The following is a 25,368-nucleotide window of genomic DNA, read 5'->3' on the forward strand; positions in this document are numbered from 1 at the left end:
CATTTGGAATCATTCTTCGTTTCTGTCTTCCAAGAGAATTTGTTTCTCTAGTCTAAAGCATCACTCAATATCGTAAAATGCAGCTCGAGATGGGATTAGAAACCCCGAATGCAAACGAGCTTACGGCGCGCGCTACATACACATTATCATTATTCTTGTAAAATAAACGGATAACTTCAAAATTTTCGTTCTCACTAACCATTATTTCTTTGTTAAAATAGTTTATTATAGGAAATAAATTAATGATGGTAAATAAATTTCTGTCAAAGCCATTTGTTTGTTTCACGTGCCTCGTCCATAGCCACTGCGGTCCGTTAGATATAAATTTCCCTCCTGTTTTTTCAAAAATAGTTTTAAACTAAAATATGTCGAAAAGTCCTGAATCAAACAGTAACATATTATATTATGTTTTTGAAAAGAGAAAAATTTAACGAAGCTAAGAATGCACTAATAAGTACATAGGATGTTCCATTTAAAAAAAATGTTTTTCTTTAATTTAGTGGTTTTCATTATTCAATTGTTTTTTCTAATACTGTATTATAAAAATTTATAAAAACAGCTAAAACTTTTGTATTAAAAACTTTCTTGTAACTCACAATAAATTCTCAGATTATAGTGACTAATCCTGTACAGGGTGATTCACTATATTTTGACTCCCCACTCCTTTAACTTTCTTGTTTTAAGAGATAAAAAATGTGAAATAAGTTGCACGATTTTTATGAATTTTTCGAAAATGATACTAGCAAAGCAAATGAAGTCCAAACAAAATGGCCGCGGAACGTTCTATCCAAATATGTAAAAATATACAGGGTACCTACTCTATTTAAATTAACAAAGTTAACATCCGTGGCCATTTTGTTTAGACTTCATTTGTTTTTCTACTATCATTTTCGAAAAATTCATAAAAAACCGTGCAACTTTTGTATTTCACATTTTTTTATAATTCTAAAAACAAAAAAGTTAATGGTACTATGTACAATTATAATTTATTGACTTCGTAATGTTGTTTGGAATATATTTGTTGATATCATAATAAAAATGATGAAACGTTGACTAAGTGTAATAGTTAAAATTCCTGACAGTCCAGATAAAAAGGAAAATAGATTTATGTTTGCTCATGAAACTTCCAAACGTATGGAATTATTCTAATTCATCATCTCAATATAACAAAAACAATTTTACAAGGTAGTGTATTATTGTAATTATAAAATTTAGAGGGTTATCTGGTATCGTCAATAGGAATAAAACCGATCAAAACATTTCTTTGATACACAAGCTGTCCCTGATATAAGTGTCAAAATTTTTACCATCTATTTAATTCATCAAAAATAATAACTTTTTTTCGACAACCTCTTATTAATTTTTCTGGGACACCTGTATATATTGCAAAGAGAATTGGAATGAAATAAGAATATTTCCAAATGTACTTAAAAATAGAAGTTTTTGTACAGTGATTTATTGTCCGATTATGCCCTTCCTACGGATGTATTTCGGACCATCGTAAAGAGATAGATAATCCAGTCAAATTAGATTATAGGCCCTGAAAACTTAAAAAACATATTAGTAGACATTTGCACTTTATAACTGGGAAGGGTATGTAGAATGATAATATCAAAAAATTAACTCGAAAGAAGTGACGCTAACTTGTCAAATTGCAAATAAATTACGTGTTTTTCACTTTTTTTACCACCCGTAAAAATCTAGACGACCTATCGGAAAATTACTTGTTTTATGTTGTAGGTAATTAAATTCCCTACAATTTAAGGTACCTAAAGTCATATTTCACCAATTTGTTAACTGTAAAATAAAGGTCGTACGCAGTGCATTATTATTGCAAAAAGTGGTAGATGTTGATGAAATTTATGGAAAAGACAGTCAATCTTAAAATTGTTGCTCTAGATCTAGATAATATCGTAGATATAGGTTCGAATTGATCCAAAGAAACGTATCGAAAAAGAAAAAAAATCAAAGAATTGAAATTAAGTGGCTCTTTACAACTAACAAAGTAAGATGTACAAAACAGCGTTATAAATAAAATGTCCCAGGATCAGGCAAAAGCTGCTCGGAAATTTGCTCTTTTTGCATCCATCGGTTTTTGCAGTGCCTTTCGAAAACCAATTTTTCTGCGTTGGACCTTTATTTCACAGTTAACAAATTGGTGAAATATGACTTCAGGTATCTTAAATTGTAGGTAATTTAATTGCCTACAACATAAAATAACTAATTTTCCGATAGGTTGTTTAGATTTTCATGGACAGTAAAAAAAATTTAAAAACACGTAATTTTGTCGCTTATTTTCTATTTTTTAACTTCTTTCGAGTTAGTTTTTTTGATATTATCATTATTATCTACATACCCCATCATAAAGTGTAATAAAATATATACTAATAACTTTTTTACGTTAAAAATTTAATTCGACTGAAGTGTACAGCAGGCAGCATTATTACATTAAAAATATGTGCATCTCTTACTTTTAAAATCATTAAAATGTTAGTCCAGTGCATCATGAAGATATTTTGTAGTTTCCGTTAACGATTTTGAAACTCATCAGAGTTTGAATAACTTATTTTTGTTTTATTTTTGTTTTTATTTGCAAGTTATACAAAAATACTCCAGATATAAATTGATTACTCAAGTAATTTACTTTTCACCGATATTTAAATTTTAAACAAATACCTTTCAAGTTGATAATAGCATTATATGAGGGATTCGATGTCTACCTAAAAGGTGACAAATTCATCGGTTTTGTCCCTGTGACCGTCTCTGCCGCCACTTCCCTCTGTGTAACTCTGAGTACACCTCTTCTTTACGTCTTTACCTGAAGAAATAACAGCTTAATTAATATCTTATAGACTTAAATTAGAATCTACCAAATATTTTAAAACAATTTTACCATACACCAATAACTTTTTCAGGGCTATTAATATTACTACTATAGTCTTTTAAATGGAAGATGCACTTCTGAATAAGTTTTAGGTCTGTAACATTTACTGATTTCGACTTTTGCAGTCATAAAAGTTAAGAATAAAATAATAATTTAATAAATTCGAATGGAAAGATTGATAGTGATACTAAAACTACAAATAGAATTTATATCAATGCGAGTTTATCTGCTGTCTTGTGTATGCGAAAAACAAGAGCGAAAATAAAAAACTTTGTCTCGTCTCAGACTAATGCACCTATTATGCCAGATAAGAATGCAATAAAAAGCAGCAGTTGGCTGGCTGCACAGTAGTTTTTTGCATCTTCCAGAAGAAGGATTAGGGAATTATTGATAATGAAGACCTTATTTGTATTTCTTTGTGTAGCTATTTTGGGAGCACTGGTAAGTAACATATTACTTTTTATTTTTTGTTATAATTTTACAAACTCGAAAGTAAAATTTACGATATGTCTAATTTATGGTTTATTTTAGAAGTAATGTTTTGTTAATTAAGAGAAAAATACTATGAAAGAATGAAAGCATAAAAACAAAAAAAAAATTAACGAAACTAAATTGTCAGAAGAAAATAATAATAATAAGCTGGTTAAACAGGAGGTAAAATCAGAAATGGAATACAAGAAAATCGTGAAAGGGTGTACAATCAATATATAGTGCCGGTTGAAGTTGGTCTTTCTTTAGAAATAGAAAAAGAAAATTCAGTAAAATGGAAAGTTTTTGTAGAATTTCAAGTAACTCAAATTTGATTTGCTATTACAACAAAATAAAAAATGGAAATTTATAGAGAACTTCTATTTCCTGAATGTTATATAATTAGAATGTAGAATTGTGACCTGTTTAGGCATGTTTTTAACATATTTAAAGTCACAAAGTAAACAAGAAAATATAAATCAATTTTGTATTTCTTGAATGGGTGCCATCCTGAGTTTTAAACTTTTTTATAGAAATATATATGTAACGTAATACAACTTGTCGAGTTTTTCATTTCATTCCGTGGGGGAATGATTAAATCCTAAAAGTTCGTAGGATTTGTCCGAAACATTTTTTTAGAATAATAGATGGCGCTGTAATCGACGAAGTTCAAATTTTTTCACTGTAAATAATCAAAATTATTCTTAAACCAAATTTCTGAAATTTTCAATTACTGAAAAATGACTTTTCAAGAAACCATTATTATCGTAACCCAGGAACACAAAATAAACGTAAAAATAAAGAAATAACTTTAAAAGTCATTTTAATGCATTAGGTACCCCGAAGGGAACAGGAAATTACTTACTATGTCCAAGTCTTTGTTTCTAGTTACAATTTCGTAGTTATTCAAAATTTGCAAAATAAGTAAACGACGAATTTCGAGTATCTCAAGTTAAAAAAAACCACCCGTTATAGAAAAATGGTAGATTACACGCCAAGGCAAGGAACAACTCTTCCTGTCCCAAAATTCGCTTTTTGTTGTTTACTTCTTTGCTATTAAGAGATTTGAGTGGGACGAAATTATGTTTGACCACGGACGGAATTAAAAAATGGGAAAACATTTTCATTCTGCATTTTATGGAAAAAAGTCACTCTTGTTAAAAGTTTCTACTTTAGAATGCAGTAAAATGTAGTTTTGTGTGAGATTGTCTAGATTGCCCTTTTCCAAAAATATTGGTAATATATCCCCCGATTTTATTGTAACTCAGCAATATATTAAACGCGTTCAGAAACACACGAACTAATCGTTTTCGAGTAATTAATATGTATTACGGTTAAGACTATATTGGTCTATCAGTAATAACATTTGGCATTTTGGAAAACGATCCTATTTGGTTTGAGATATTCCCTTTTACTAGGATATTCACTTAACATGTTAATTCCCATATCTTCCATTAGATAAAATTGGCAAAGATTAAATTTTAAGTATTTTCATGCGATCTTAAACAAGTACTTATATAAAATAATAATTAAATGTTGCATTTCGAAGGCGTAAACCAAACTTGTGTTTTTTTTTTAAATGGTACAAATGGTAACAAAATAGTTGGGTTTATTTACTGACCCTCCGCTATTGATAAAGTCAAGATTGCCATGGAACCAGTACGGTATTTATGCTTTTCATATTAAATTTACTAAACAGATTTTTAAGTAGGTATTATATTATGAAAAAACATTATGCTATAAAAGGTGTGCTAAAATAAACTCATTGTGTTCTAAGTACACAAAGAACATTTTTTTTAAATAAATTATTCTTACGAGGGGATAATTTTATGATCCTCAAGAAGTTCTAATTTGGCCTTCATGTGCCTACTTCTTCCTATAGGGTATTCTGAAAGATAAAATGAACAAAGAACGATCTAATAATTTATATGACCTAAGGGAGAAAATATTGAACCAAGCTAGAATGAGGTGGATAATGGACATTATAGAAAAACATACTTGGAATATGTATATGTACTTTATCTAGAACAGGATGAAAGTATTATACACCATTTATAATACTACTTATACTTTACCAAAATAGAGAATTTAAAGAAGAATTTATTAGTAACAGCGAAAAACATACCCACGCACTAGTTCCACGGCTATCTTGACTGTGCGCATGTCAAATATTGAAAAAAATTATTATTTAGGTATGTTTTATAAAAGGCATATCGTATTATTGAGTCCTAAGAGCAAAATTAACTGCCATATTTTTAATCATGTCTTGTTAGTGAATATCGTGTACTCGTATATATGTATAAAATATATTTTTGTAGGTACATTTGAATAAACTGTCTACTATAAGAGGGCTACTCCTATGTATCTCGCTTAATACACCATGCACGTCAAAAATCTTAATATTTTTTTGGTCCAATTTTTTGAGGCCTTGATGCTTGTAAAAACAAAGAGGGACAACAAAAACAGAATATTTTTAACCTATTTTCTCACCCTTGCCAGAGACATTAAAAAAAATCCTAAAAATATTCTGCATATGCCAAATTATTGGTAATGAAAAATCAAGATGAGCATATTTTTTAGTTTTTCAAAAAATGTCGAATATCACCCCTAATTAGGGATTGATATGATGACGCAAAACTGAAATATATGAATAATATCAATAAGAATAAAAGCAATTATTATTGTATTTTTTCTATAAAATAAAATCATACAAATAGGAAATAATTTATTTTCATGATTAATGAGGGACTGATATAGTTATGTCCACCCTTAAATTCACTAAGGGGCTTAAATCATCCCCTAAATACGGAAAAAAAAACAAAAATTACTTGAAAAATCTAGGAAAAGTACTAGGATATTCTAAATTATTAGAAATTCAAATCGTGTACTTCTTACTAGTATCCATAAGAAAACCACCCCTGTAACGAAGGGGTGAACTACCCCCGAACGTGATAACATACGAAGATATCATAGCGATATAAAAAAAACTGTCGAATATTTTATAATAGATCTTACTTTTCTGATCAGAAAGATTAAGCTAACTTGACCTAATTATTTAAATTTTTTTATAAAAATCAACCCTAATAGGGGGTGAAATCATCCCCTAAACATAAAAAAGAAGTACACAATTTAAATTCCTAATAATTTAGAATATCCTAGTACTTTTTCCTAGATTTTTCAAATATTTTTTAATTTTTTCCGTATTTAGGGGATGATTTAAGCCCCTTAGCGAATTTAAGGGTGGACTTACAACTATATCACGCAAAATTATTTCCTATTTGTAAGAATTTATTTTATAGAAAAATACAATAAGAATTGCTTTTATTCTTATTGATATTATTCATACATTTCAGTTTTGCGTCATCATATCAACCCCTAATTAGGGGTGATTTTCGACATTTTTCGAAAAACTAAAAAATATGCTCATCTTGATTTTTCATTACCAATAATTTGACATATGGAGAATATTTTTAGGATTTCTTTTAAGGTCTCTGGCAAGGGTGAGAAAATAGGCTAATTTTGCGGTCACTCTTTGAGATTCATTGCCAACTTTGTGAGTAATCATAAAAAAACAGGTAAAGTACCTAAAGTTTAGGGCCGTCTAACTTTTTTATTTTAAGAGGTAGAGAAAACTTATTTTAATAAAATTTTATGGCAAAATTGATATCTTTCGCCTAGAGTAAACACATTTTTGAAGTACTTTCCAAGGGGTGTTCGTATGAAAACCTACCAGTTGGTGAGAAATAAGAGGGTTCACCCGTTGAACAATCGTGAGGGGTGAGGGAACTTACGGTTGAAAAAGGTACCCTGAATTATGAGAAACGAGGGGACTCGTCTCAAAAGTTACCCCGAATCACACCCCACTTGACTGTATGAAAATTGCCATTCCAATCCTCATAAGGGCGTGTATGTGGGTGGCAAAGGGTGCTGAAGATTAACGAGGGGGTTGAAGCAGCCTAGAAAACGTAGGCATACACAACCCACTCGACTTTGTATGAAAATTGACACTTCAACCCTCATAAAGGGGTGTATGGGGGTGGTAAAGTGATGCTAGGGGGTAACGATGGGGTCTCATTCATTTTTGGTAGTCTTCTTCGTTCTTAGTGGCCCAGAAAACATAGGAACCTTACTCGACTAGAATTGATATTTCAACTTCCAGAAGGGTTTGTATGGGGGTGGCAACGGGGAAAAATTTTTTTATGGTCATATTCGGTTTCAGCGACCCCAAAAACAGAGGGGTAGGAGGGTCTACCCTCTGGGTCTTGACATTTTTTTTGTGTGCATGTGTTATTATTCAAAATTATAGTTTTTCAAATCACAGTGAACTGTATCAATTTTCAAACCAACAGTTATGTATAAACTATAACAATAAACAATTTGTTAAATGATGACATTACTGGAATGATAACACACATTTGTTTTCATAGTGTGCTACATTTAGCGTAAGCTACTTTGTCTATGCAAGAACAAAGTTGAAGGCTCAGTTTTCTCTAAAGTAAAAAACCAATATTATAATAATTAGTCCATTGAAAAGTTACATTTGGGGTTGCAAAAGTCAAAGCACGCAATTTTATTTTTTGGATGTCAAGAAGGGATTAGTGTAAAGTCAAATCCATGTTTGTGAGGTCGCAACTCTTGTGCATCGGNGTACCCTGAATTATGAGAAACGAGGGGACTCGTCTCAAAAGTTACCCCGAATCACACCCCACTTGACTGTATGAAAATTGCCATTCCAATCCTCATAAGGGCGTGTATGTGGGTGGCAAAGGGTGCTGAAGATTAACGAGGGGGTTGAAGCAGCCTAGAAAACGTAGGCATACACAACCCACTCGACTTTGTATGAAAATTGACACTTCAACCCTCATAAAGGGGTGTATGGGGGTGGTAAAGTGATGCTAGGGGGTAACGATGGGGTCTCATTCATTTTTGGTAGTCTTCTTCGTTCTTAGTGGCCCAGAAAACATAGGAATCTTACTCGACTAGAATTGATATTTCAACTCCCAGAAGGGTTTGTATGGGGGTGGTAACGGGTAATATTCGGTTTCAGCGACCCCAAAAACAGAGGGGTAGGAGGGTCTACCCTCTGGGTCTTGACATTTTTATTGTGTGCATGTGTTATTATTCAAAATTATAGTTTTTCAAATCACAGTGAACTATTTCAATTTTCAAACCAACAGTTATGTATAAACTATAACAATAAACAATTTGTTAAAAGATGACATTATTGGGATGATAATACACATTTGTTTTCATAGCGTGCTACATTTAGCGTAAGCTACTTTGTCTATGCAAGAACAAAGTTGAAGGCTCAGTTTTCTCTAAAGTAAAAAACCAATATTATAATAATTAGTCCATTGAAAAGTTACATTTGGGGTTGCAAAAGTCAAAGCACGCAATTTTATTTTTTGGATGTTAAGAAGGGATCAGTGTAAAGTTAAATCCATGTTTGTGGGGTCGCAATCCTTGTGCATCGGCCGCCATCTTGTAAAAAGGGCTGCGAATGGTTTTTATACTACTACTTACTATATCAGACAAACTATTCGTCGCACAGAAAATTTGTAAATACATTTTTTGTTGCAAATTAAATTCTCTACAAATTTGGTATCACAACTTTTAGTCGTAGAACCAAAAATATCAAAGTTATTAACGAAAATAGATAAAAATTTGGGGAACGAATTTTCTTTTGGTCGTTATAACTTTTCTTCTGGTCATTTTACAAAAAAATTACATCAGAGCATTTTGATAGAGGGGTTTTCAAGGAATAATTTCTATCACAAACTTTTTTCAAATTTGATTTATTTATTACACTATTATTATACATTAATATGAATGATTAGGCATAGGAGGTGTCCTTCAAAGTTTTCTTCCAGTTGTGCTACCACGAGCGTGCGTGACGTATTTAATTGTGAAAAGTATTTTGAGTTTTGTGGACACTATTTTTAATTTTGTGGGCAAGAGGTGGGACTCAGTATCGACCAAGCAGAATCAGATGCAGATACCCTCATCGTTCGCTCCGCTCTTGCTGCATCCCAATCGTTCGACTCAGTCACTATTGTCGCCGAAGATGTCGACATTCTTGTCTTGCTCACGGCATTTGGGAGAACACATTCAAATGTATTTTTTTTAAACCATCAGAAGGACATACAGCCGAACAATTATATTGTCCGTCAAGTTTTATGTACGGTGACGTCATTGTGAATAATCTGTTGTTTCTCCATGCCTTCTCAAGGTGTAACACGACTTCAGCAGCTTACAACATCAGTAAAATGAAATTTCTAACAACCCTGAAGACACGTCCTGAGTTAGCTAGTGGAACAGCGTAATTCCTCAATGAGAGAGTCGACCCTACTCACTGCCGTTGGCGAACGTTTTTTTATCTCTTTATATGGTAGCAATAAAGATGATGATTCTCTTGACAGTATTAGATGTAAACGATTCGCCAAGTCAGTAACAAAGAATACATTTAATTTGTCTTCACTTCCTCCAACACAAAACACAGCCCGCTTGCACAGCCTCCTAGTCTATCATCAGGTCCAGTCGTGGCTCGGGAATTACAACGACCCTCAAGATTGGGTCTGGAAAAAGTAAGGACAAATATTGATGCCTGTTCAAAGTTCTAAACCTCCAGCACCCCCTGAGCTTCTAAAGTTGATATTCTGTCGATGCAAAGGAATCTGTGGAGCAATGTGTGGATGTCGGAAGGCAGGCCTCAAATGTTCTACAGTGTTCCTGAATTGTTCTGGGGAGACATGCAGCAACATAATGGAAATATCAAAATTGATCGAGGAGAATGATTTTGAAAATTGACTGCCAACAATGACGCCACTTCATTCTCCATCCTTCCTCAACAATTCAATATCGGAAGCTCAATCAGATCCTGAGTCGCAGCCTGGCCCATCAAAGAGACTGAGGACACAGTAGATTGGGAAATATATTGTGATATTTTTAATTACACTAATTATTATGCCAGCTAGAAAATGTTCGTGGATTCTGCCTACTAGGGATAGGACGTAAAAAAACGCGCCACCAGACTCTACCTCGTAGGAGGTAGGGAAAAGAGTCAATAACTAATTAACAACATTGTAATGTATACTTACTAGTACTGGAGAATAGTGTAAGTTTTGCATCGCTGTAAAACCCTAATAAATAAATCAAATTTGAAAAAAGTTTGTGATGGAAATTATTCCTTGAAAACCCCTCTATCAAAATGCTCTGATGTAATTTTTTTGTAAAATGACCAGAAGAAAAGTTATAACGACCAAAAGAAAATTCGTTCCCAAATTTTTATTTATTTTCGTTAATAACTTTGATATTTTTGGTTCTACGACTAAAAGTTACGGAACCAAATTTGTAGAGAATTTAATTTGTAATAAAAAATGTAATAACAAATTTTCTGTGCGACGAATAGTTTGTCCGATATAGTAAGTAGTAGGAAAAAAACCATTCGCAGCCCTTTTTACTAAATGGCGGCCGATGCACAAGGGTTGCGACCCCACAAACATGAATTTAGCTTGACACTAACCTCCTCTTGACATCTAAAAAATAAAATTGCGTGTTCTGACTTTTGCACACTAAGCCCAGAAAAATGTAATATTTCAATGGACTAAATGTGTGTATTTTGCTTAAAAGAAGGCATTATATTTATTAAATTTTTTATAGTTGACACGTGTCTACAACAATTTCTACGTTAACACGAAAATGTTTACATTTCTTATACCATAATTGTAAAAAATGTAATAAATATAAAATATACATGCTACATGTAGTATATCGCATGAAAGAGGAAAAAACAAGCAATTTTTTGTAGCCACAGCCTGTTTCGACGACAATTTTTGTTTGCCCGCGTAGAGGCCGCAGCAAATTACATACGATATTTTAAAAATCTGTTTACATTAGTAGAAAAATATTCATTATGCCATTAAATTTTCTTAAAATAAGTTTTCTCTATCTCATAAAATAAAAAAGTTAGACGACCCTAAACTATCGGTACTTTTCCGGTCTTTTTATAATTACTGTCAAAGTTGGCCATGGATCTCAAATTTGTTTTTACGAGCATAAAGGCCTCAAAAAATGCAACAAAAACATATAAAGATTTTTGACGTGCTTCGTATATTAAGCGAGATACATAGGAGTGGCCCTCTTATAGTAGACAAGCTGTATATATAGTGTTTTTTTTTCCTTAAAAAATATTGGTATTCAAATCATACTGATCGGTATTTTGCCACCATTCAATTGTTTACCTGGTAATAAATTAAAATAAATGTATATAGTTGAGAATTATAGCCTTACGCAATAGATGAATAAATTAAAAAAATAATAAATTATGCTGCAGTGACGATCATTTACGGCATTAAATTATAACTACATAAAATATGAGAGCGGCAGGTCAATTGTCTAATTAATAAAATAAATATATTTTCATTTTTGACGTAATTTGTTTCAGTAACTTTCATAAGATTCTTGTTTGTAGGTTTACCTTTATACTTGTAAATATGGAAATATTTCAATTTACATATTTTGATTAGAATAAAATTATACATAACACATGAGCATAATAATTATGTATATGATCGGATAAATTCATTCCGCGAAAATATAATACATATATAGGAAAAACCCAATATGTTTTCTTGTATTTCTTTAATATAATTTCCGAATAAATAAATTAAATATGTATAGAAAAATATTTCTAGAAAGGTCATTTATATCCCACCGCGTCTTTCATCCTTTTTCTATTTAAATAATGTAATCCAACAGAGTGGTTACAAAATGAAGTAAAAACATTTTACCTTTTTCTGACTGAAATCGTTAATTCAATCATAATTTAAAAGTATTAGGAATATATTTTTTTTCGTTCACGCTGCAGGGGCGGGTCTGATGGAAGTACCTATACAACTTTAAAATTTCATAAATTTTCAATGCTTTTTATAGTTGTTCTTCAATGCAGGATAAAAAAGTGTTTCTTGATACTTTACTATTTAGTCCAAAATGATATAAATCTATATAAAATAGCTTCTCGAATCGTATGTAGGTACATTTTAAAAAGCAAAATTCTTTACTAAACATCGGTTATTATTATGGAAAATAGCGATATTCGACAGAGGTACTCTTTACTTTTGGCGTTACAGCAAAAAAAATCGAAATTTTGATAATTTAGCAACTTAGGAACTCCATTATAAATAAGATAGCTACATATACTCTTGTGCAGCGTGTTTTTAAAAGAAAATATAGCAATTTAATCAGTATTCTTACATGCTAAGCAGCAAATATTATTTCTGAAATAGTAAGATTTTATTTTCAGTCTCGCACATATTTTAACTTAAAAATACATAATTTTCTAGATAATATCGATGGGCTTTTGCCAAAGTAATATTTTTGGCCAAAACTAAACTCTTATGATAATCTTAAGGAAGTAGTAGGTCTAAATGGATGATTTGCCAAACTATCGTAGGTGTTTGAAAAATATATATTGAGAAAAAACGGTTTTATTGCTGTCGTAAATCCAATTATTTTATTTAAGCTTCAGTCAAAATATCGTAAAACGCATTGTTATTTAGAAAACATAACGGCAGTTTCGCATGTACAATCACGTGATGTTACTTACGATACTAATTTTACTACTTACGTTACTGGGTGTGTTGCCAGTCTACAGTTCGTTTTATAGAAACATGCAAAAAATGTTCGGTATTAGTCCTCAATCTATCGAAAACCATCTAGATTAATTAATTCAAGCCTAGTAGAGAAATAATTCAATGTTGCCACACTCATTTATCCAGACACAATAAGAAAAAATCTGTAAAACCAACTTACTTGATTCTTTAAGCCTGTATCAGACAATGCAATTTTGTTGCAGGGATTTGGTGGCCGCGATAGAATCCATGACGTTTTTCTTATCAGACTATGCACTTCTGTTCCAGCAACTGAATTGCATGAATTAGAACATGCTCTATTCCGTGCAACAAAATTGCATGGATTCTAGTTACTTTTATGAAGATTTGTTTATTATTAACCTAGCTGTTGATCATGGTTGTTGTTAGTAACATCGTTGAAGCCACTATTAAAGCTATACAGCAATTTAGGTACTTTTAAATTTTCATCCATTGCAATGTTTTGCTTGAATAAAGAATGTAAATCTTAAGTTATGTTGTTTGCAATACTCTGGTAGAAAGCCATCTATATATTAAAACATTTTCTTATATCCAAATATCTCTTACTTTTTACTTTTGTAAAAATTAAGATAAGTCGCAAGTGAACTAAAATATTCTGATGGTCACGATGAAAACAATATCCTCATTCCAGGGTTCGGAATTACTTCGTTTCTACCCGAGTCGTATTTTTTCTCGGAGTCTTTGTGTACTGTTGGACAATTTTTATTGCAAAGTTGATGTTGGTAACATTGTATAAAACACCTAAATGACGATTTTTATTTATAATTGTCTAATGTTAATTTAACAGCAGATGTAATAACACATTTTGTTTAATTTTATACTTTGATATACCTAATTTGAACAAAGTGCATGACATTTTCAGGAGTTCTAAGATAGTAAGGTCCTAATTTAAACACATTCATAGCTGCTGATAAGCTCTTGTTTACACAGCCGCCTACAGTGAGAAATATAGAAGCTGATAGTATAAATCCGTATGATAAACAGAAAGAGTTATACACTACGGTGCTACAGAATTTCCCAAGGATCGAACCCTTCTAACAATACGGTTGATGTTTATTTCTTCTTTATTTTTTACTCTAGTGTAAAGGTCTTAAGCTAATTCAAACAATTTTTTTTAATTTTTTCAAATGATTAACAATGTTCATCTATACTTGCAAAAGATATCTGACCCAGAGACAAGATTCCTAACTGTTGATAATTACTTGAATCAATTATTCTATGTATTACTTGTCCCAACTACCCCTAAATTAATAATAGAATATGTTTCTTTTTATGTTATTTCTTCGTCTAACAACCACAAATTTTATTGTCTCTTTTATTGTCCTATTAGTTTTAGTATTGTAGACAAGGCCTTGCAGGCGAAATATGATTTTCTTTAGTAAAGGAAATTATTCAAATTTTTATTCATTTTATTAAAAAACGTCTAGTTATAAAACTATTGCAGTTATCACTTTACGAAAAAATACTTAATAAATAAATTCAGAGAAATGTAAAATATTTTTTAATTCTGTGTTGTTAAATATGTATTGCAAAACATTGATTGTATGTACACCCCATATTTAATTCCTAATTCGGCTTAATCTACAGTAAATATGTTGACTTTTCTTTATCTATTGTATGAATATGTATCAATTAATTTTATTAAAAACAAAGATAAAAGTTCAAAATAATAAATAGGAGAGAGCAGGACACATGGGGTCACTTAAGTAATATTTTCGTAAACACGTTTTCAATTTATAAAGTAACGTGGCTAAGTAGAATTTACTTGCAACTGCATATATCAATATTCTCTGTTACGCGGGATCTCTGCACCCAATTTTGGGGTATAGAAGTCCATTGAGCAGGTCACATCCGGTTTTTTTAATCTATAGGCTTAAGATTTATTAAATCTATCTCGTGTTATCCTTATTTATTACATAGTTTCACACCATCTTATAAAAATAACAACAAATTATGTTATTTTCTTTCCTTAAAGCCAGTAGCCAAATATACGATTCGTATAATTATTATGTAGAAGAACGAAATGTATTTTTAATATTATCAAAAACTACAGTACCTACTTTACGCAAATTTATTCTGGAACTTTTATCATTGCAGCTTCAAAGAGAAACATTGAAGTTGTTTACAGTATTAATTAAAAAACTATTTTAAAAATGAATTGGCAACAAAATTTAAATCATGTATTCTAATTTATCTCATTTTGGTAAAATATGTTGAATAATGGCTTAATCTGTTTATTATTTTCAATAATCTTGAATTAAACGTACAGTCACGGAACATCCTCTCAATATTAAATGTCAAAGAAAAAAATAAACATAGCTTCTCTTAATCCTTACCATTTATGTCTAGGCACATCATCTTCCTGAAACAGAAATGCGCAAACTCAAGGAAGTTCACGACTCTTGCCAGGCCAATCCGACAACTCACGTAGATGAGAAGTTATTGAAGAAATTAAAAGAAAACGTTGAAGATAAGAAAGTCGGTACCCACCTGCTTTGCATGGCTGTAAAAGTCGGACTTTTAACTCAAGACGGTGATCTTATGAAAAATGTCATCAGAGATAAGATAGTGATAGCAACACATGATGTATCTAAAGTCGATGAGGTACTGAAGAAGTGCGCCGTTAAGCGCGAAACGCCGGAGAAGACTGCGATTCAAATGTTAGTTTGTTTCATTGATAACGGTGTTCACTACCACCACAATCTTTGAATGTATTGTTAACTGATGAAAATACAACAGAAATAAATATTTAAATAATTTACTTTATATTTATTTTTACCTTACGTCAAATTTAATATTTTGTTACAGTTCAGTTAAAGGTACAAAATAACCTTGTGTTTATCTTAATTATTTATTTATTAAATCAGAATAAGATGTTTTGGATTGTGTTCCAAGTTATGAATCCACCATTTGTTTAATCTTATTCATGATAGTAAATCTTCTCGTCATTCCCAAGTATATCTCGTGGGTTCAAAGTTATGATAGCGAAAGAAAGAAGACTGTATAAGGACTGCTGCAAGATCTGAAATTTCGACACTTACGCCATTATGTGTCCTCTTGAAAATAAAATCGATGTGTCTCAGGTTTCTTTGCTTTTTTTTAATTCCGATATTTTCCAGGTGGGAAGTTTTAATTGCAACACCCTGTACAATATGAAGTCCGCTGAAATTCCATTTCATCAAAATTGAACGTTACATTGTACTATTTCAGGTGAAATAATTGAATGGTACCGACTTATTTTTAAAGCCACCATTAGATTTAAAAGAGCAACGCAAGATAATAGCAATCACTATCACTATATAGATTTAATATTATTTAACTTTGTTATTGTTAGATAGCAGCTCTTGCCTAATTGGAATATTCCTTGTATCCAATTATCATATCTTTCTCACGCGTTGTTATTTTATTCTACAGGGTGTTTCAGAATTAAGTCGACAAACTTTAAGGAGATATTCCTCATAAACAATAAGAAAAAATTCAAGTATAATTTTTTTCTACAAACGTCAAAAAATGACAAGGTTTGCGCATTGACAACAATATGCGAAGTGACACTTTTTTCGGATTCTTACGTTACCATGACACCGTGCGCGAAATACTTCGCGCACTAGGGTGCGAAGTATTTCGCACACTGCATGTAAATTAATAAGAATTTTGTATTTCAATCTTTGAAAAAATGAAGCAAAACTCCAAATTATTATTTATTTTTAAGTAAATGAATAACAATTAAATACTTTTAAAATAATGATAGAATTTTACAATAACTTTAGTTATTATTTACAATATTAACATTAATCGTACAACCAGTACACGAACCAATATTTATTCTTAAACCAGATAATTCAGGTTCAGCTCGGGATATTGGGGTTTTGGGGGTTGAAACACTACTAATTTTTGAGGTAGAGGTGATACCATGTGATCCTGAAATTTCACAATCTAAAATTTTATTTGATATTTGAATCTTATTATTGATAGAATCTTCCACGTATCCTTCGGCCACGGTGGAAGATTTCCATCCCCCGTGTCTCTTCAAACTAAATATATCATCCCCAGCATTAGCAAGAAGTGTGGCCGAGGTTCTCCGAAAACAGTGACCTGTGTAAGCATCAGAATTTGGTAATTTTAAGTATTTTGCTATTAAGCTGGGCATCCCTCCAATAGAATTTATTCCAACAACTTGGTTAATGCATCTCGTATTTTGATACTTCAAAAACAATCGGCGACTGCTAGCATCACTTGGACGAAGAGCCACGTATTTTCGGTAAATATCGATATAATCTAGATTCGAAACCGTAAAAATTCGTTGTATGTTCGTTTTTGTATCCGGTACTTTCACAATCAAGATGGAACCTTTATCTTCTATGTCATCGCCACTCATTTTAGTGAGTTCTTCACGGCGACAAGCACCAGAAATACCCAATATTAAAACGACCTAAACGGATATCGATATTTAGTAATTTAAAATACATATAAAACAATGATTAAAAATATACCTTAGCCATCAAATATATTTCATCATCTGCCTCTCTTATGAATTGATTTACTTCTTCTCGAGTTAATACCTTAGATTTCTTAGGGTTGTGTCCAACTGACAATTTTTTCAAATATGGAACCAACTTGGTAAATTTTTTAATATCTACGTTTTCCTTAACATTAAGTGTTGATTTTAGCATTGAATATACTGCCCATAATGTGGAAGGCTTCACCTTCTTGGATCTTTCTGCAAAATATGCTAACAGCACATTTTCGGATGCTTTTCTTGCTTTATTTGTTTCACACCACTCCTTAAATTGCCGATATGCATTTTCATATTGGCGCTTCGATTTTTCCGGTAAAAGATTTGAAGTTACCAAATTGGCCGCATCTGCCAAATTAGGTGGGGTACTACTTAGTTCATCGTCACTAGCAATTTCCATTATTTTAAATAATATCTGGCACTTAAAAATTGAAGACGCGAGCACAAACGTCACTTTAAAATAATTATTATTGTTGTCAACAACAGCCACTTTGTTTCCATAGTAACAGTGAAAATTTGATTAGGAAAGACATTTTAAGCCAGCTCAACACTATTTTCTATAATAAATTAGGCATTTTACTTATTTATAATATTTTTAAGAGATAGATTTTGACATTTGTAGAAAAAATATTGTTTGCAGCTCGTGCGCGAACTACTTTGGTGGTCTCGAATAATTTTTTTAAAAATTCAATTCTCGATCACCAAAGTAGCATTTCGCGCACTAGATACAAAAATAACTATTTTCCAGAGACGCTTCATTTTCGAAATCGTTAGATTTTTTTAAAAATTCGAATTTTTTAAATAATCTCTAAATGAAGAAGGCTATTTAAGCCAAATTTGTCATGATATATCTTCTTATAAGATACCATTTTTCCATAGAAGTAGAAGTTCCGCAAGCAATCAGTGGCGGAGTTATGGGACTCAGACTCATAAAATTATACAAAAAAATTAATACGGCCCTACTGAAAATAAAAATGATGCTGTTTTTAGATAGAACAGTTTGTTATTGACAAAAAGTGTACATTCACTTTTTTTCCTAATTCTTATAGTTTCATGGCAAAATTGATTTTTCGGAAGGGTGCTTCTGGATTCTGTCGATAAACTTTAAAATGAACCTCAACAAAAATTTTCGAGTAGGATGCTGTCAAGCAATGTTAATTTGATGTTTTAAATGTTATTTTACGAATTGTCGCATAAATTATCCATTAAATAAAGCGTTCAAACTAATAATAAAAATAAGTTTAATAATGCCGTCCATATTTTCGAACAATGAATATGCTGATGGTCTTTATACATGGTCTTTGTGATGGAAATGCCACGGCGCGGCGGCTCGCCGTGAATATGCAGTAAGATTTCCTCATCGCAAACTACCAGCAAAGGAAACATTTTCAACGACATTCAGTCGTCTTAAGCGGCGTTTACATTAGTCAACTTCTGATCGGTCGATCGAGTTGATCGATCTGAGGTCGTTCGATAAAAAGGTTTACATTTTAATCGTTGTCGGACGACATTTTTATCGTTATATTTTTATAGATGGCGCGTGTGAAACGTAAAGAAAATTCACGGCCATAAATTGTGCGTATAGATTTAATTTTTTCTTTCACAACAGCAACTGTTAATCCCTCGAAATTCATTTCTTCTATTATTGCCTCTATCGTCGTATTCTTCGAATTACAGTTTTTATATGAATCACTAGAATTGTTCCACAGACATTCATTCTGTTGATAGAGATCTATAAATTTATTGATTTTACTTTCAGTCCAATTTAATTTAGACATTTTGCCTGCTTTTTTTACGAACAACAACAGAAATATCTGTTTTAATCGACTGTCAACTAATTCGGGAGACGGTCGACTGCTAGTTGAAACGACCGAGTTGTTCCACCAAAAGTAGCCACAATGTCAACTTCTAGTTGAACGACCGGTAGTCACCCGGGCTCGGTTGAAATCGGGTTTACATGGGCGATCGTAGACGACTTTTAGTCGATCAACTTAGTCGTTCGACCAGAAGTTGCCTAATGTAAACGCCGCTTTACCCGCAATTGTATTTGGCACGTTTTGCTTAGGCGACTTGGTTTTTGTAGGTCTTAAGATATACGTACGAAACTGTTAATTAGAGTTTCTATCCAACGTTGTACATAGGCGATTCTCGAAATTTTCCCCCTGATACTGTTGCTAATGCTATTGTTGTTCCTGTTGATGTTGTGAATAAATGAGTGAAAAATTAAAGAAGAAAATTATGTCACATGGATAGCGGCGTCTTTTGCCTGTCCTATACTTACCTGACCCGATACCTATAGAAAGAGTAGCCGTGTAGCCGCTGTATTTTAGGTTAGCCGAAGGCACTTGGAGAACTGTCTTGATTACGTGTTCCTGAGCCCGTGAGTACGTTTCCATTTGTTGTTATAACATTTTGCTGTCTTGTGCAAACCTCAAAGAAGTAGTGGAGAGCTGTTACCATCGACCATTTTGCCTTGAAAACTTTTGATTTTCTCTACTGCAAGTTCTACAATTTTTTAACAATCTATTTCTCACAAATATTTATTAGAGAACAAATATATGAACAATTTATTTACCTAATTATAATAATATTTATTTGTCTGTGATGGTAATTAATATATGCCATTTTGGCTTTTGGTGTCAATAAAATTATACCTACTACGTATAATAGACTAGCTTTTACCCACGGCTTCGCTCGCAGAGTGATAGAAAATCTTTCGTAAAAAATATTTTTTTTTAATAAAAAGTATCCTATGTTACTTCTAATACCTCCAAGAATATGTGTACAAAGTTTCATGATGATCGGTTAAGTAGTTTTCGCGTGAAAGCGTAACAAACAAACTTACATTCACATTTATAATATTAGTAGGGATTTGTACGGCAAATATGAAAGTAAATTTATGATGATATTTATTTTTGAGAAACAAGAAAGAAAACAATTAAAATGTGANATTGGTTAAACCCAAGGGAAGGGGAGACAAAAAGGCTTATTTGACTCATACATACTCGAGACTAAGACCAATTTTAATAGGTACTATATTTTTTTAGGTTTTATGAAGAACGTCTTCCTAAAGTTTATCGACAGAATCCAGAAGCACCCTTCTGAAAAGTCAATTTTGCTATGAAACTATAAGAGTTAGGAAAAAAAGTGAATGTACACTGTTTGTCAATAACAAACTGTTCTATCTAAAAACAACATCATTTTTTATTTTCAGTAGGGCCGTAATTATTTTTTTAATAATTTAATGAGTCTGAGCACCCATAACTCCGCCACTGGTTGCTTGCGGGACTTCTACTTCTATGAGAAAAATGGTATCTTATAAGAAGATGTGTCATGCCAAATTTGTCTTAAATAGCCTTCTTCATTTAGAAGTTATTTAAAAAATTCGAATTTTTAAAAAAATATTTAACGTCCTATATTTCGAAAATGAAGCGAAAATTTTTTATGAGGAATATCCTTAAAGTTTGACGACTTAATCCTGAAACACCCTGTATATCTATTTTTTTTTCGTTTTATACTATTATACACTATGTTTACAAATTTATATTTTTTTAAATGCGGTAACTTACTTAACAGCATAACTAAGAAAAATTAACTGAGGATTTTGAACAATTCCAATGATGAAGGCGACTATCATGGTCATTTTTTTGTAAGATCTACTGTTTCCAATTGATTGATGTGTTCGTAAAACATCTGATGCATCTGCATAAATAAAATCATTCATTTTACTAACATATCCCTAATTTAAACTATGAAAATAACTATTTTAAAGAATCCCAAAAATTGAGTACTCTGGTCGATGTGTGTGGCACTAATGACTAAACTAATTAACGTTAGTTGACATTGTTTTCTTCAGTAAGTACATATATATTATAAATGATAACGTTGGAGAATGTATAACTTGATCGAAATCTCGCAGAAGTAAATGAACTTAACCTTCCAATTACCTTCGAGAGAACCTGTCTGCTATATACGCTACTACATTATTGATAGTTTGTTTACACTGTTCCAGTGACTGGTTGACCTTAAGATTTCTTGTTACTGGCTTTTCTCTGAAATTCAAAATATCCGAAGCACGGCACAAGAAGCAATTTTTCTAGTAAATTAATGGGGATGCCCCAACCATTTAAATATTATTTTTGTGGTCTCTTACTATATATGCATTTGCCGCTGGGTGCAGAAATCATTCGCTTCAAAACCAGCAACCTGTAATAGTCTGTTGTTACACTACTGAAAAATCAAAATGAAAGCTTTTGCTGTTATTTTATGTTCGGTCTTTGCAGTAGCCCTGGTAAGTATTTTATTTTTCAGTATCTAGATGTACCTAACGAAAATTCCTTTAAATTTCAATTTGTGTTCCATTTAGTATAACAATTTCTATATTATTGTTATTATTGAAAAATTAAAAATAAAAATAAAATTGTTTTTCATTTACAAATTAAATAATAATTAAATTTTGTGATTAAAATATAGACAATACATACAATTCACAAGGAACTTTGAATTTAATTTTTGTTAAAATTCAATGAAATTTATTACATTACCTACTAATAGGCAATTTTTTATTTTAGATTAAAATAATTGAAAATTTATCTCTATTGCATTTGTATTTGGTTCATTCAGATTATGAGAGAGTCATTTGGGTATAATTTTATTAATTTATTTTTGATATTGAATATTGAATTAAAAAAGTAATTTTAAAAATTATGACTGCTTGCCTTTACAACAAAATCGATTTCATTTTTATATGGTGTTCTACATTTCATCATTTTAACAAAAAAAAATATATATAAAAATATTTTACCTTTATTTAAGTTGAGAAATTTATATTAAATTTACATGCATTTAGCATGTCTGTTTAGATAATCTTCTGAATTTTGGCTTGTTGATTGAATTTAATATTTTTTATAAATAAATTATGTAATAGTTCCGAGCTCATAGTGGATATCTGTATGACTAATAATATTATGCTTCTGTTTGAAATAACGTAAACAAATTTCTGTTTACATATACATTTTCAGATCTATGTCAATTTATTAGCAAAATGTAATCTGCCGTTTTCATTTAAAGCGTCTTAAAACATACTTTTAGTTTTTTTTTTCTACTTTTTTTGAATAACTATCTATTTTATGATGTTCAATTATAATAGTAGGTCTTTCAAAATTGTGTATAAATAGATCAGACTTGTTGCAATTGCAGATATCTGTATTGGAGTTAAATTATAATGAACGGAGTGCATTTTGTTTGTCAAAATTTAAACACAGATTACGTTTTATCGTAGTAGAAATAGAATATCGTTCGGCCCATTAATAATACAGACCCACTAAAAAAAAATGTTCTATACCAGAGTCTCTTGTGTATTTTTACTCAAATTTTAAACATTCATAACGCATTCCTATGATTATTTTTAATTCGACATGTGTCTGCCATTTTGGATTTAAAAATTTCCGAATTAAAATCGATATTAGTGATTGGAGACTGAAAATCACCGACAATCAAGTTTCAGCTATAATCTTCAAATTTTAAATGATTTTCCGAGTTTTTTACATCCGCCATATTGGAACCGTCATTCAGGAATTTTGGGATTGGGACTTCAGATTCGTAATCAGCGACCCCAAAAACTCGCGGTAACAAAATTCAGACAAAAACATTGAATAGAAAAACCCTTTGAGGAATAAATTATATTCTTTTGGTATGTTTTTTATTCAGCATAAAAAATACACAAGATCTATGTACTCCTGTCTCTGGTACAGAACCATTTTTTGTGGGGCTGTGTAATTAATAAAATAATAATAATTGTCTAGTTTTTATTATCAGCAGGTGTCTTTGCATTTCTGAAAGTTATTTGTACATCTGGTTTTTTATTTGTAGTAAATGAGAACCTAATAAATGTCATTCAAAATAAGATGTAAAGCGAAATTGTCATTTTTAAAAAATCATCAAATTTGAAAAAAAAATAATTTATGTAAAGGAGGGCAATTCTTTGATGATTTTTGACATTTGATTAATTGTTCCATATAAATTCCATATTTTACAGATAAAGCGTTATCAATAAAAAAACGTGTCACAGTTTAGTGAAGTTGCTTTGCGATAGGTACCGATATTTTTTCTGTAAAAATTTTGGTAAATCACAATGTTATAAATTAACACATCTGTATCATTTACAGAATAATAATTCAAAGTAGGACCGTCCTCAATTCTTTAGAAATATTTTATTTGTCACACATCTTTAAAATGAACACCAAAACTAAGCATTTTTTTTTTATCTCTTCTATATTATGTAACCTGCTACATTTTTATCACCAGGCTCAGCTCCCCGATAGCGAAAGGATACACCTTAAACAAGTCCATGATTCCTGCCAAGCCGACCCTAAAACATACGCCGACGAGAGCCGTCTGAAACAGCTCAACAAGTACATCGATGACAACGTAGTAGGCACCCACATGCTGTGCATGTCCAGAAAGGCCGGTCTCCAGAAGGCCAACGGTGACTTGGACGTCGGAGTTATCAGACAGAAGATTGACCTTGTTACAGCTGACAAGTCCAAGGTTGATGGTTTGGTCAAGAAGTGTGCTGTTGTCAATGGCAACCCCAAGAGGACTGCCAATCTTCTCTGGCTCTGCTTTGTTCAGAATAACATAGATTATTTGCATAGATTGTAGGTGACTTGATTTTTGTGATAAAAATAAAAGACTTCTGGAATAAATGATAGTTTTTTTATTACCATGTGATCGTACAAAATAGTCGAGAATATTGAAAGTCGATAGAAAATTGTATGTCTTTAAAAACCTTTTTAAAAATTGTTCACCGTTTATACATATAATAAAAATACACAAATAGAGTAGTAAATTAAATTGGTTGCTCACTGAGATATGAGTTGTTGTCGTTAGCTTTTTTCTTCATAACTTTGTATAGATATTTACGAAAAAAATACATTTTACCAAAAAATTCTGTTAACCGGCCAAAACAACTTACATTCGTTACTTACGATTTAGCCATGGTGGCTCAGTTTAATACTCAATGTTATAATTTCCTCAAAATTGCATATCTTAAGCTTGCTAGAATTTCGTTAGGTGCCGATTTTTAAAAAATTATATTGATATACTTTTATTCGAAATAAATACGACACTGTTACACCTCTTGGCGTAGTTCGCTACAATTTCTTAGCTAGTAAATATTAATTGTGCCCATAAATCTATAAATTGACCAATTATATAAACAGACATTAGTTCAAGGAAATTGAAACGAATAAAAAATGGACAATTTCGAATAAAATTGCTACACTTCTGATTTTTCTTTCAATTTGGAACCTAAAAAAAGCAATTGCAGGTATCTATATGCAAGATATTTAAACAACATTTGTTTTTTACTTATTATGTAAACAGTTTGTATTGAAGGTACATATCGCGTGACTACAAATTAAGTGCAAAAAGGAGTCATACTCATAAAAATGGTATATACCTTTGTTTTGAAATATACAAATATACAGGGTGTTCCGAAATTAGGGGGCAATATTTGTACAGGGTGTTCTATCTCGAAAAAGATTACTTTCTCATTATATAAACGTGGGTCCAAAAATTCTTCCTAAGGAAGTTATAGCCACTTAAAGGGGCCACTCTGATTATTGTTTTTGCTAAATAACTCCGAAATAAGTTGAGATAAATTTATGAAATTTGCTAACTAACTTAACTCTTACGTCTTCAGTCCGCTACTAAACGAAATTTGCAAATTTGCGTCACATACGTTCCAACACCGGTGTGGGGGGAGGGGTGTAAAATTTACCATACCTTTTTTATGCTTTGACTATTTATATTTTTGAGTAAAAAGTATGAAA

The 25,368-nt window shown here is 31.4% G+C and overlaps 3 protein-coding genes across 4 annotated transcripts; 2 read left to right on the top strand and 1 right to left on the bottom strand.

Annotated features, from left to right (window-relative positions):
• Positions 1-3,251: 3,251 nt before the first annotated feature.
• On the top strand, positions 3,252-15,755 carry LOC108906310. 2 transcript variants are annotated; one of them, XM_018709535.1, is made up of 2 exons: positions 3,252-3,325; positions 15,370-15,755. In XM_018709535.1, exons 1-2 carry the CDS (start codon positions 3,278-3,280, stop codon positions 15,727-15,729), a joined length of 408 nt encoding a protein of 135 aa, XP_018565051.1. In that variant the 5' UTR covers positions 3,252-3,277; the 3' UTR covers positions 15,730-15,755. The 2 variants fall into 2 exon arrangements, with proteins under 2 accessions (XP_018565051.1, XP_018565052.1); XM_018709536.1 differs by lacking the exon at positions 3,252-3,325 and adding an exon at positions 14,743-14,864.
• A 1,090-nt stretch (positions 15,756-16,845) lies between these two features.
• Positions 16,846-19,929, bottom strand: LOC108906291. Its single transcript, XM_023454388.1, has 4 exons — positions 19,815-19,929; positions 17,511-17,833; positions 17,348-17,449; positions 16,846-16,938 (listed from the first exon to the last, which is right to left on the bottom strand). Exons 1-4 carry the CDS (start codon positions 19,927-19,929, stop codon positions 16,846-16,848), a joined length of 633 nt encoding a protein of 210 aa, XP_023310156.1.
• Positions 19,930-21,690: 1,761 nt separating this feature from the next.
• On the top strand, positions 21,691-24,240 carry LOC108906293. The gene is made up of 2 exons (XM_018709518.1): positions 21,691-21,824; positions 23,840-24,240. The coding sequence occupies exons 1-2, from the start codon at positions 21,777-21,779 to the stop codon at positions 24,194-24,196; spliced, it is 405 nt and encodes a 134-aa protein (XP_018565034.1). The 5' UTR covers positions 21,691-21,776; the 3' UTR covers positions 24,197-24,240.
• Positions 24,241-25,368: the final 1,128 nt, after the last annotated feature.

This window comes from Anoplophora glabripennis, unplaced genomic scaffold (assembly GCF_000390285.2).
Source record: "Anoplophora glabripennis isolate ALB-LARVAE unplaced genomic scaffold, Agla_2.0 scaffold284, whole genome shotgun sequence".
NCBI lineage: Eukaryota > Metazoa > Arthropoda > Insecta > Coleoptera > Cerambycidae > Anoplophora > Anoplophora glabripennis.